The sequence below is a fragment of the Bacillus rossius genome, chromosome 2 (assembly GCF_032445375.1).
Source record: "Bacillus rossius redtenbacheri isolate Brsri chromosome 2, Brsri_v3, whole genome shotgun sequence".
In the NCBI taxonomy this organism is placed as follows: Eukaryota; Metazoa; Arthropoda; class Insecta; order Phasmatodea; family Bacillidae; genus Bacillus; species Bacillus rossius.
Genome location: NC_086331.1, coordinates 122,432,909 through 122,446,555, shown reverse-complemented (window position 1 = coordinate 122,446,555; position 13,647 = coordinate 122,432,909). Strand labels below are relative to the sequence as shown.

Sequence of the window (13,647 nt, the reverse complement as noted above, 5' to 3'; positions counted from 1 at the left end):
ATTAATGTAATCATCAGTTGTCAGCACCGATTTGAAAAACTTTAATGACGTGTAGAGTATCGTAAATCGCTCTGCGTGTTGAAGGACAGATGACAGATGGAGGCAACATACTATTGCAAACCTTGCATAAGGTTCAGTCTCTAATGGAAAGTTGACTACTGAATTTTCGTGGCATTACTTTGCTGCAAGTGTTCATTATTATTATTATTATTATTATTATTACTACTACTTGCACAGCTTTTTACACCCTCCACATTACATAGTAAATATCTGCTGAAAGTATTTGCAACACAACAACTAATGCAACGGAGGTAGTGTGTTAAATTTATAAGTAAATCCCTGTGAAATTCTTTCAGATACAAATAAAAAAATTAAACATTTCCATATAAAAGACACTTGATGATTAAATGAATGAGTTTGGGTTCAACATATTTTTTACATTAAGGACATCAGAGACAGTAAGATGAAGTGACAGAATGTATAGGGGAAACAAGAGAACCCTGGGAAAACACACTGTATCACAACAGTCACTGAAGGTGAATGTGAGCAGAGACTTCTCGTGCAATAATCAAAACAACTCTATCACAGTTTTTGTGACATTGCTGCACATATCTATCATTCTAGTACTTGGATCTTTCTCACAATAAGCTGAGCTAAGTATACAGCTGTCTTAGAATGTACTGTTAGGTAAATTTTTGTTTACTTAGTTACAATGTGGATAAACAACTTTTGTCTATAGCGCATATATATATATATATATATATATATATATATATATATATATATATATATATATATATATATATATATATATATATATAATGCTGCTGCATGCAAAAATTGTTGCAAAAGGAAAAAAATACAACATCAAAGAAAGACATGGCTGCATTTTGCAGCCAGATAAACAAATACTTCACTTCAAAGAATTATATAAGGATGTTTCAAGTTTAAAAAGAGAAATAAAGCTGTTTAACATGTTAAACTTACTATTGTGATGATGAAATAGTAGAAATTACAAATTCATGCATAGATATATTCAAGATTTTTAGTGGCATCAAGGCAGTAATACACATTAGTTTATGATTTTTATGTACGTACTGCTGGAATCACAGAAGTAAAATCAACTTTTATAGCGATGGAAATTTCTGAGCTGTTTTTTACAAATGTTCAAATATAGGCCAAATGTTTAAGAAACAAATTGTTTAAATTGCAGACTAAAAAATACTGAACTAGCACTTGCCCACACTTGCAGCTTAGATGTTGGTATTGGCTTCACACCAGCACCAACAAATTTAGATTTCATTGCAGTCTCAATTTTGTAGGTAGTTGAGAAGACAAACCTATTTTAATAGTATCTGAATACTGGTTAAGAAATTATGAAAATGTTTGTAGTCATAATGTTATTTGAACTGATAAAAACATCTTGGCACTTAAGGGGTTGCTATACCATTGGATTTAGAAGAAATAAAAATGATTAGAATTAGTGCAAGAAAAAAAAACTTGACTAACTCTTAACCAAAAAATCCAATTATATTTCTGTGAAAGTGTAATTTCTTCCCAGCTGTTAGATAATCTTTAGGAAAAAAAAACTTAAGTATAACCGTATCATTATCCACTATAAAAGTAGTAGTTTGAATAAAATTCATTTATTTTAAATGTCCTAACATAAGATAAATAATTTAAGGTTTAAGCAATCATTAAGGTATTTTAAGAACATTATATCAACAATAAACAAACATAAGTGATTTTTCATAACAGATATTATTGAAATATTTAAAAAATACATATATAATTAAAGTAGACATACTAATTGGACGTGATTGATTTCATCATGCCTACGCTTCTGGTTTCTTGTCATTTTCCTATCTGATTTCTCATTTGCGTCTCCAGAGATGAGCCTCTGAGCATTTGTACAATCATGCTCTGCCATTTCAAACTGAGAGCACATAATCCTAAAAAACAACAACAAAAACAAGAGTTTAATGCAAAGTTTCAAAATAATTACTGCTAGTTAACAACAACATGTATTAAACATTATATATCCACCAAGTGGCTAATTCCAAACTATCAAAAGTATATTACAGGTCAGGGGTTTTATTCACAAACTTATGCCATGTAACACCATTCCAATTTCTCAGTTTGTCAAACAGCACTATCCAGATTGTCTTGTTGGTAGTCCTCACTCTTTTATGTCCTTGTCACTATAACCAATTTGTCATGTCACATTTCTTAAAAAAAAATCTAGATAAATAAAGTTGGCAACTTGCCATGATAGTGAACTGTCTACTAAGTTTGTTTGATAAGAGAGATGACATTAGTTTATTCCCATGAACCTTTATGTGTACAAGGTGTCTTCTAAAACTACGTCTGACAAAGAGACAATTATAATCAAACTCGGAAAAATTTTTAACTGCAGACAATCGTAGAGAATATTGGTTACAAAACTCAAAAATGTTAATAAAGTTTCTTGTGATACTTTTGCTGATCAAAATGGATTGTGGGTTAAAAGTCTCCGAGAATTATGACAAGGCAAGTGAAATTCTTAAAAAAAATTATTCACAATGAGGAAAAAACACTTTCTGGCTAAGACTTAAAATTTCCCTCCATAGTAGTGACATTTTTTGCCAGAATTTTGTTAGTAACTTTTATTTTGAACTGTAAAAGATTATGGCAGTGAAGGAAATTAAATTTTTCATGCTTAATAAATTTACTAGAGTTCTATAAGCAGTTCAGTATCAAAGCACTACTCATTGTATTAGCAGATGCATTCAAATGAATACTGATACAAATTTTTTGAAATCGGTCTGGTTTGTTGACCTTTAGGTTTTTTTTCTTTCACAATTGCATTATTTTACCAACTTATTTTTACCTTTATTTCATTCTATTATTTGGTCCAAGTTAATATGATGATAGTTTCTAAATTCCATTTTTATGGAGCATAAAACGATGATACTTACTATGATAAAAAGCAATGTTAAATTTTGTATTACTAACATAAATGTCCAGATTCTTTTGATAAAAGAAAAATAAAGTCTAGGGCCAAAAATAATGGGGCAAAACAAATTTCTCTCGTTACCTCTATTGCCTAACACTATGTCGAAATCCCAACTTTGTTCTCTGGTGCTTCAAACATTTTTGTTACTTGGCAATGTGTTTCATAACAGCCACCTTTATAGATGGTCCTGACAGATAGGATCAGAACCAACAGAAGAAATGGTGGTTGCAGGAGTGAAAACATATCAACTTGGTGACATGTGGTTCCTCAAAACTGTGTACACCATGGTATCCAGGCTTGACAGGATTCCTGGTAAGACCATACAGAGATAAAGCCAACTGGATTTATGATAGGTAACAAGAGGAACTTGCAAATAAGCTCCAGTGGGGAGAATGAATAGTGAACTTATGAAAGTGTAAAAATTAGGCTGATAAATTATAAATGGTTGATTAATTGGGCTATCCTTTCCAGAACTGTTTTACCCAACTGTAACAATATAGATCACAGTGAATGAACAAAAGAAATTATAATAAACATTATACTTAAAAATTTTATTTATAAATCTGATGGAAATAAAAGTGTGCACTTCCAAGAGAAGTGACACTTGCTTATTAGGGAGACAGAAAAATTATTCGTATTTTTTATTGAATAAGAGATATAATTAAGAATAGTAAGGATGCTGGTATGATATCAAATGTAATATTATTTTTAGGCATGATGTTAAACAGCAACGTCCAGCTGATAAAATGAAAGAACAAAAAACACTCCAATTGAACAAAATTACACTTATAAAGCTAACCTCTAAGTCTCAAAGTATTTTTTACATTTTAAATAACAATAATCACATAAAAATGAATGATATTTATAAAGTCAATGTACCAATCAATAACTCTTTTCCACATGAATAAATACATTCAAGGTACTTTAAATTAAATAAAAGAAATAAAGTAGCATCAATCAGTAGTTACAAAACTCAGGAGTATACAAACACAACCAGTGTTATGAGAATTCCGTGGCATCACTGCTGCGTCATTTCTACCTTTCCCCTGCCGTCTCCCCAACCGGCTGTTACAACTAGCATGTAGCATGCTACTTTACGTACTTATTCCCCCACCCCCTCCATTCCGTCTTCCCACTCGACCGCTAGTGCATGCATTGGAGTGGCGTCGCTGCTGACGCTCTCTCCTGCTCTACCGGTTCCCCCACCACGTACCTAACTAATCCCCTCAAGCAATCAGAATTTTCGTAACGCTTGACAATTGTAGCCTCCTCAGCAAAGAAGTTTCACTTCAAAAATCTCTCAATTCCATTTTTGATTTGTTAACGAATGTTGGAGCAGGTTATTTCGTAAACAATGGCCTGAATATGTTTTGGCACTGCAGGCCACTGTCTTTCCCTATTTTTCAGAATATTTTTATGACATAATGTTTGTGTTTCAGACCTGCCAACTCTCACGATTTTGGTGTGAGACTCACGATTTTAAGGTCCATCTCACGCCCTCACGCCAAAATAGCGTTTCCTCACGATTTTTCGGGGCCCCAAGATTTTGTTTGTAAAAGTTACAAAACAAGTTTTACGAAATCTTACAGTAACGAGTTTCCATCAATACTCGAGTCACGTAAAGGAAGCAATTTTGCGTTTAGTAGCGTGTGCCGTGCTGATTTTTCTATCTCGCATAGTGGAAGAGGAGACATTGTGAAACATGTAGCTACAAAAAAACACAACTAACACGTGAAGTGTTCCAATAAAAAAAATTAATTTTGCTGTGAACAGTGATAATAGTGTTACATGAGCAGAATGTTATTTTACATCTTTTTAGTTGCGGCCCTGCATGATCACTACACGACAGCGCTAAATTATGTTCAACTAAATTAAATCTGCAACCTATAATTTGTTAAAATAAATTTTGAAGCAGAGACCATGTAACATATGTACAGGTATGTCACTTAAATTTAAAGATTCTCATTTGTTTGTTTTTATATCTAACCTGTATTTATGGGCCTGAAAATTTTTATCGAGGACCTCATGATTTTTTAAATTTGAATGTTGGCAGGTCTGGCTGTTTCAGTAATGTAATACATCAGCTGATTATGTTGGGCACGGTCATAGCACATAGTTTTATATTGGTATATAATCATTCTTAATATACTTGAAATTAATTGTGTTATTTAGTTATTTTATTTAGGAAAAGCAAATGAAATATATTTTTAGAGATTTTCACAAGACTGACTAGGTTACTACTTATATAAGCATGATTTTCAGTATTTTAGTTCATTTAAATGTTGCTTATTTATGTGTGTGGATTCATTTGCAAGTTTTTATCACATTTATAAAATGTTTGGTATTTTTTTGGTAAAAGAAAAGACAAAAGACAGGTACGCGACACAGCAAAGCCAATTTTTCAGAAAGTTGATCAGTTACCGTTACTTTCTGGTAACATCCGTATGTAGTTCTCATGATAGGAAAATCGGCAGGTGTTAGCTCCCATGGGAGGCTGTAAATTTATCAGGGTTCGGTGACAGACAATCAGAAAAAACTTTGTAATATTGTGTTTGTTTTTACAGAAACACTTTGATGTGAGGGTAGTGTAATTTGTCTATTGTTGTGTCCTTGTATGTAAGAGTTGTGTTGTGATTGGTCTGTGAGGGCACGTGGTTGCCCTGCATGGCTATAGGCAGTTGCGTAGCATCGTCAGTCATTTGAATGTTGTGATGATAGGTCGCGCCATTCAAGGGTCTATCCTATTTTGTGGAAAATCCCTGACTGTATTGTAAATCCCCTTTCTGTGGGACAGACCCATTCAATGGAGAACCCTCTTCCTGTGGGAAAATACCAGTAAAATCTTATGTAGCTGCTTTTCCGCAGTGTAAAAATAAATTTATGAAAATACCATTTCCCAACACTAGAGACGTTCCTGTATTTACCCTGAAAACAATGTTAATAAAATCCTACTAGTTTCTGAGAAATCCCATTTTTTAGCTCACATTTCAATATCTGTGAATTATTACTGCTGTCGCCGCCATTAATTGTTTAACCGTGTCAGTTTGTGTGTTTGTTCTGAAGAACTTCAAATATTGTGTATGGTTGGTTGGGTTAGTATAAATACATTAAAAATACTATAATATATTTCTTATAGTTGCTTAGGATTTATGAAATTAAGATGTAGATATCCTGACCTAACCAACAGTTTACATGAATTTACATAATTTTTAATGTACTTATACTAACGCAAACAACAGCCCACATTATTTTTAAGTATTTTTAACATTGCTAACCTAAAGTAACAAGATTTTACAGTATTTTTAATGTAGCTATACTAACCCAACCATGTCCACAATATTTTTAAGTATTCTTGTCGCTAACGTAACCTATGAATCGTTCATTACTATATGATGCTATACTATATAGTGCTACTTTAAATTAAATGTCAAAAAAAAACTTCCTTAATTCAATGATATTTGGACAAACCATCAACAAACAGAAAATACCATAAATATTTCCCTACAACTGCAATACACCATCATATTAACTACTTCAATTATAAGACATGGGTACGAGATCAAGTCAATTTTACGGACCAAGTATTAAATTTCCATTATTTGTTTAAGTATTGTTGTAGCATGCGAAGACACAAAATACATACCTGTCTCGGGTAACCCATTCATCCAGACGGCGATCAAAACCTTCGTAATGGACATAATATTCCCAATGGCCATCAGGTTTGATGTATCTTTTCTGAATCACTTCAGCTGACTCTGAAGTAAGAATTACAAAGGAAGGTTTATAATCCATGCAACTTTACAAGTACATAAGTTATTTTACAATGAATACTGTACACATTAAAACATACAATGTAAAATAATTTAGGGTAGCCTTAACAATCACTATTTCATGTATATAGATGCTTGTACAAGTTACACAATAAAAACCTATTAAAACAAAATGGCTACATATAGAAAGAAAACTTGTATGAAATAAAGGCTGAAATTGGAAACATATGAAAAAATATTAAACACACTGTAAACATTTCAAGCCATTATTTCAATAGTGGTACACTTATATTATTGTAATATTTATACCAAACGTGCACAAATGCGGCCCTGGAATAGACTGTATTGTGAATGTTAGGTTTGCCGATTCTGTGATTCTCCGTGTATAAGAACATTATAGCAGAAGTATTATAATGTCAGCTATAAACTGCGATTACTCAGAAACCAGTTACATTATAAAAATGCTGTTTTCAAGATAAATACAGGAACACCTCTAGTTTTCGAAAAAAGTATCTTCTGAATTTTATTAAGGTAATTTTCTTACATCACTGTCATAAAGGGGTACTCATACCTTTGTATCTCATGACCTTGAGAAGCTACGACGCAGATGAAGGTGTCGTTGGTAAGCCCTGAACCAATATTGTTTATAACAACAATAACCAACAATTTGCAGAATTGAAACTTCCAAATTTTGCAATACTAGTATATTCTACGTAAATACGTTCAGAACCAAAGAAAACTGCAAGTTGAAAAAAAAAGAGCAGATCAAGAGGATAGAAAATATTGTGAGAGCTATGGGAGCAATGAAAAAATATCAGCAGCAGAGGGCTATCTTTCCAAATGCTAGAGCACACAGCAAGCACATTCCATTTACCTGACGGGCAACTTCAGTTTGTAGAAGTGTTATAGTGACTGATAAAGACAATGGAGTGCATCTAGAGAAAAGTCTCTGTACTGTGAAGGAGCCAAGTCGACCAAAAATCTTCAAGCGAAGCCATGATGCGAGGCGGCATGCATTGTCTTCTACATGTTGTTTGAGGCAAAAAAATGTGATCATGCTTGATGTGTGTGTGTAATCAGACATAGGTTTCAGCACGACCAGAAAAAAAAACTGAACCTATACGGCCCACCTAAATTATTCTATCCTATACTTAATTTTCCTTGACTTCAATTCCCTCCAATATTGAGTATTTTAGAATTAAGTATAAATTCAAAAACACAGTTTTAAGAAGAAAATAAGGAACATAAATAGTGCTAAAAAAATTACATTTTCAATTTATTATTTTTCAATGAAAAGCTGGACCCCCGTAACTTTAACCTATGCTGCAGCAATTATAATAATTCATACATTACAATTTTCTTACTTTTTAATAAATTTCACCGCACAATTCCCCTGGCTAAATGTCTAGTTTAGAAGTTTCTGCAAAAAAACTTTCGAAATCCATCGTTTCAGCTTTTTTGGTCTTTGTGGTAGTTATTTCAATTTTATTTGCAAAATATTTATAGGTAAAGAGGTGTGTTCAAGTCAGAATAGGATAAGCACCATATTAACTGTGAGTCTTTTATGTTATGGTACTACTTATGTCAAGTGTGATGTTTTAAAAATAATGAAAATAGTTTATTTAACACACGTTTCCTTGATTGCTGCTATAAAGACAACCATTTTAACTAGTTTCCCTTCACAGTACAATGGCCGCCACCATACGTGAATTCCTACTGTGTTTCCAAACAGCTTGCCTTAATAATAACAGGGACCTTTAAATCAGAACCTGTTGCATAAAAAAGATACTTATAGCAATTTAATATCAATCTATATCTCATTTTCATTCATATAATTCTAAAAATAAGATATTGGGCAGGGCCATGAAGTCAAGTGAAATTAAGGGGTAAGCTATTTATTTGAAATTTGCAGCAAGTATCTTTGTTACGTCACTTAATAACCATCACGGGACAAGTTTTGACTTGAAAAATGTTCTGCATCATGAATCCAAATTTATTTCTTGATTCTGATGACATGGCCCTGTGATACTTGATGCTTGCTGTTTTAATTTAGTACATCAAAAGATCTTGGCCAAAAAAATATCACAATACAAACAAATTATGTCAGGTATTACCTTTCAACAGCTTGAATTTTATACCAATGGAGCCTTGTTTTGATTGGTTAATGGGAAACTAATCAAGTTCCACAACAGAACAGCAGCTAGCAATGGATTTCCCTCCATTTCTTTTCATAAGTGCTTTGTGATTCAGTAAACACTGTTTTATGTGTTGCAAAGTAAAAAGTGATTATTGTTTTCAGCACTGCATTTTACAGTCTCTACTTTGATGGATGTAAGTAGGATTTATTTACCCAATTAAATAAGAATTTCTGCATCTAAAAATAATATGAACATCTTTAAAAACAGTTTCTAAAAGTAGTAACTTTACTATAACTTCAATGATTGCTCATGGGGCAGATATACACAAACTGCTGGGGGTGGATTTCAACATTGTTGAAATGTACCCCTTTACATGTATATGGTTCATTTAAGCAATAACATAGGACTATTACAGCCTTTTTGTAGAGTTCAATATGCCTAGGCCCATAATAAAATGCTACGCCTAAATAAGGTTAACTATCATTAAAATATTAGGCATGTGTAGCCTATGTAATGTTAATACTTATACCTTTTGTTTCCTCAGTATTCCAACTCAAAATTAAAATAAAATATCAAAATTAGGGTTAAACAATAATGGATTAACTGTGTGTTTACATTATAACTAAATTGACCATTTAAATCAAAACTGAAAATTGCAGAAAATGATTGGCGGTTATCAAATCCTGGCAAAACAGTAACCATTCATAACCTAGCTGCTTTGACGAACACAGCATATATTGCTTCATTTACTCCTAAAACATCACATCAGCTTTTAAAGCAACATGTAGCCTACTTGGCAAGTGTCTCGTCTTAAGACGATTCTGCTGTTTCAAACTTCACACCAGAAAAATCAAAACACTGTGAAAGAAACACAAGTAGACCTGAAGGAATTCTGACACCTGAAGATGTTTGGCCTTTTCCAAAAGCAGAACCAAGAAGAAAAATTGGAGGAAGAAAGAAAAAGAAGTAATCAATACTTACTGGAAAAAAAACAGAGTTGAAGAGGAAACAATGAAAAAGTTAGAAAAGAAGTCAAAATTAGGCACAAAGAAAATGTAATTAGAGAAAATAATCAAAACTGGAAAACACAAGCCTGCAAGAAAATGTTTCAATGACGAATCTTGTGATAGTGAAGGTAGTGAAATTCTTTTGCAAGACGAGTCTGATTGTAAAGATATATAGATCAACTTTTGATTTCCACATCAGAGTTTGAAGAAAATGTATATTTGGAAAATAATGATACAGTAATTCAAATAAATGATTTTGTGCTAGTTTCTTTTGCAGGAAAGAAGTACAAAGTCCTATTTGTAGGGCAAGTAGAAGACCAAGAAGAAAACAATTACAAAGTTAGACTCATGCAAAGGAATGAAGACTCGTAGAAATTTTATTTCCCCGAAAAAGATGATATTACATTGTTGACAGAAGTGACATGATGAAACTCCCGCAGCCAATCATGAGTGGAGGAACATCTCGAGCTATTTCTTCTATGGCATTTGCTGTAAACTTACCTTCAGTTAAAAAGAAAATAATGTAAAACATAAATGTTATGCTTTAAGTGAATAAGATGATTTAACCATAGGCTATATATTAATTTTATTTATATTTTTTATTTTGTTGCATTTGTATATTGTTATAAATATATTAGCTTATTTGACTTACTTATTCCAATAAATGTTTTATTGATTTGAAAGTAAAAACAAATATTATTTATTTGTTGAAAGGTACCCCACCACCTGTTGAAATGTGCCCCATGGTAGAGGTACAATTCAACAAAGGTAAGCGGTTCATAAAATATAAAATATAACCTATAGTTGTAATTAGAGACTGCAGTAAAAATTAACAAGCTGCTCAACATACTATTAAAACTAATGATGCTAATTAACAAGATAAAAAATAAAATGTTTAATTTAAAAAAATAATACAAATTATACATAACAATACCTGTGCTTTAACGGGGTCAGCGCAATTTTTTGCTTTACCGTGTGGGTCTGTGTGATTATGTTTTGGAAAACTTACATCAAATATTGAGAATGATCAATTGTGTTAGGTTAGCTACATTAAAAAATACTTTAAAACATTGTGAATGGTTAATTATGTTAGTATAGCTACATTAAAAATACTGTCAAATATTTTTTTTGGTTGCTTAGAAATTACAAATTTAAGAAGTAGCTACCTATCCTAACCTTATTACAACTCAGATCGGCCCGGCTAGAATATCACCTAACCTTCAACATTCATAAAACATAAATAAAAAAAAAAAGGAAAAACTACAGATTCAGTTGAATCCTCTCTGAATGACAAAGTATAATATTTATTTCTCAAAATTATTTTAAAAACTGGGGAAGGCAGGGTCTTCTAATGTTACAAACTAACCAATCATTCACATGATTTCACAATTTTTTATGTAGCAATAACCTAATTAACAATCCACACTTTTTAAAAGTATTTTTAATATATGTTGACTATTCTAGTTTCTCCGTCACATAAGTCTATTAAAGGTGAAAGATGACATGAAAATCTTTTGTTTTTTTACCCTGTAATATGTGCTACTGAAGTTGCTCGTGCGAGCGGTGAACTTAGAAACTATTCGGGCCCTTGAATGGACTTGAGTGAATAGGTTGCTACTCTTTGTTGCCATTCTTAAGCAACCATTAAAAATGTTTTACAATATTTATAATGTACCTATACTAACCTAGCTAACCGTCCACAATATTTAGAAGTATTTTTAACAGATCTAACCAAATATAAACGACCTTCTCACAATGTAACATATTTCTAATATTTATACTGATCATGCACAAACGCGGCCTTGGAATAGACTGTTGTAAATGTTATGTTTGACGATTCTGTGATTTTCCGGAAATAGAACGTTAAAAAACAATGGCGAAAGCTACATCAATGCATAAGCTATAAACTGTGATTTCTCAGAAACCAGTTGGAATACATAGATGCTGTTTTCAAGATAAATACAGGAACGTCTATAGTTCCTGAAAAAAAGTATTTTCTGAATTTTATTATGGTTATTTTTTACATTGCACATTACAATACCTGTGCATGATAATGCCTTCGCCATTTATTGTTTTTCCGTGTGGATCTGTGTGTTTGTTTACGAGATCTTTAGTCAATATAGGTTTTACTTTAACAATCACAGCAGTTAATATTACAATGGTATTGCAATTATAATGAAATTGTAATGTTTCTACTAAAGATTTTTCTCTATTTACCCTGTAAACAGTAATTCTTTATTCCTATTGGTTTCTCAGAAATTACTGTTTGTAGTTCACATTTGACAACAATGCAGTGAAGCGGCCACTCTTGTATATGTTTTAATTGCATTGCTGATCCTGTGGATTTCCACACATAAAGACAAGTATATATTTGATTTGGATAACGTAACACAGAGTAACGTAAATTATAACTAAAAAATAATAATAATGTGAGTCCCAACTAAGCACCCAAACCCAGCATCAACCCTTGACATGACCTTTTATGTGTCAGTTTACATAATTGTCAAAAACTGTCCACATGATTTCAAAGTAGTTTTAATGTAGCTATACTAACCCAAACATCCACATTGTTTTAAAGTATTGTTTTTATGTTGCTAACCTAACGTAACTGACCATTTTCAAAAATTAAATCAATTTATCCAAATCATATATACACACCTACCCACAATGGAATGCAAAAAATAGTGGCGGCATCTTCAATGCACAGGTAAAGCAATGTATCCTATTAACAATGGTTTCTAATAAACCAGTTAGAATTTGGAAACACCGTTTTCAGCGTTAATATGGAAACATCTCTATTGTTCGAAAATCGTATTTTCAGATTTTTATTTTTACTTTACTTAAAAGCCCCTCTGGTAGAATATCACCAAAAATTACCCCCACACAGATAACCCTAACAATTAATATATTTTTTTTCCCCCCGCAAAAGCCTCCAAATAGAAATGTTAACTTTCCCTGAACTTCAGCGGCATTCCCAGTACTGAGATTTTTTCAGAACCCAGTTGGAATTCTAAAACGACATTTTGCAGAACAATCAAGCTACACTATTACGTAATTCTAAAAGAAACAATTTTCGAATTATTTTTTTTTTCACGTGAAAGTCCCTCTCGTCAACAATAACCATTTTTACACTTACTACTTACGCCATGTGTCATCGGGTCTTTTAACCAGATAATGTTCACCGATTTCTACCAGTGCTTCGATTCCATTCATCAAGTCGTCGTCTTCATTGCCCCCGTCAACTTTAGAGTCACTCATAATACTGAAGTTTCTGTTTTCTTGTTTTTTCATTGAACTATCATCTAAAACTAACGAATCTTCAAACAACTCTTGGTCACTTCCTTCCAACTGCTTTAACACAAACATTTCTGACATTCTGACAATTTTTGTCAGCGACGTCAGAAATTATACATTCAATTACAAAACTGCCGTTCCGTAAGCAGTAATTTAAATGCACTTTAACAAACTAAAAACAAGAAATATTCTGTGTACTAACAGCGACGAATTCAAAGATTCAACAGGTAAAAAAACACCAAAGATATAAAACAGTCCAGAAGGAGCATGTCATAGAGTAACTATATATAAACATAATATTCGTTAATATATAAATACCTAAAATCAAATGGTACGATCAAAAGGCAAATTAGTATCCAGAATATGCTTTAAAAATAAAAAGAAAGGAAGTCGTCTTATTTAAATTAATATACATTTATATATACACAAATCAACATGAACAT

The 13,647-nt window shown here is 32.2% G+C and overlaps 1 protein-coding gene across 1 annotated transcript in view; it reads right to left on the bottom strand.

Annotated features, from left to right (window-relative positions):
- Positions 1–13,431, bottom strand: part of LOC134529728 (histone acetyltransferase KAT8-like) — a 47,700-nt gene extending 34,269 nt beyond the window's left edge. Inside the window, exons 1-3 of the mRNA XM_063364111.1 lie at positions 13,054–13,431; positions 6,639–6,750; positions 1,808–1,952 (exon numbers count right to left, since the gene is read on the bottom strand). Of these exons, the coding sequence (XP_063220181.1) occupies positions 1,808–1,952; positions 6,639–6,750; positions 13,054–13,285 (489 nt within the window). The 5' untranslated portion in view covers positions 13,286–13,431. The remainder of the gene's footprint in view (positions 1–1,807; positions 1,953–6,638; positions 6,751–13,053) is intronic.
- Between the last annotated feature and the right edge of the window lie 216 nt (positions 13,432–13,647).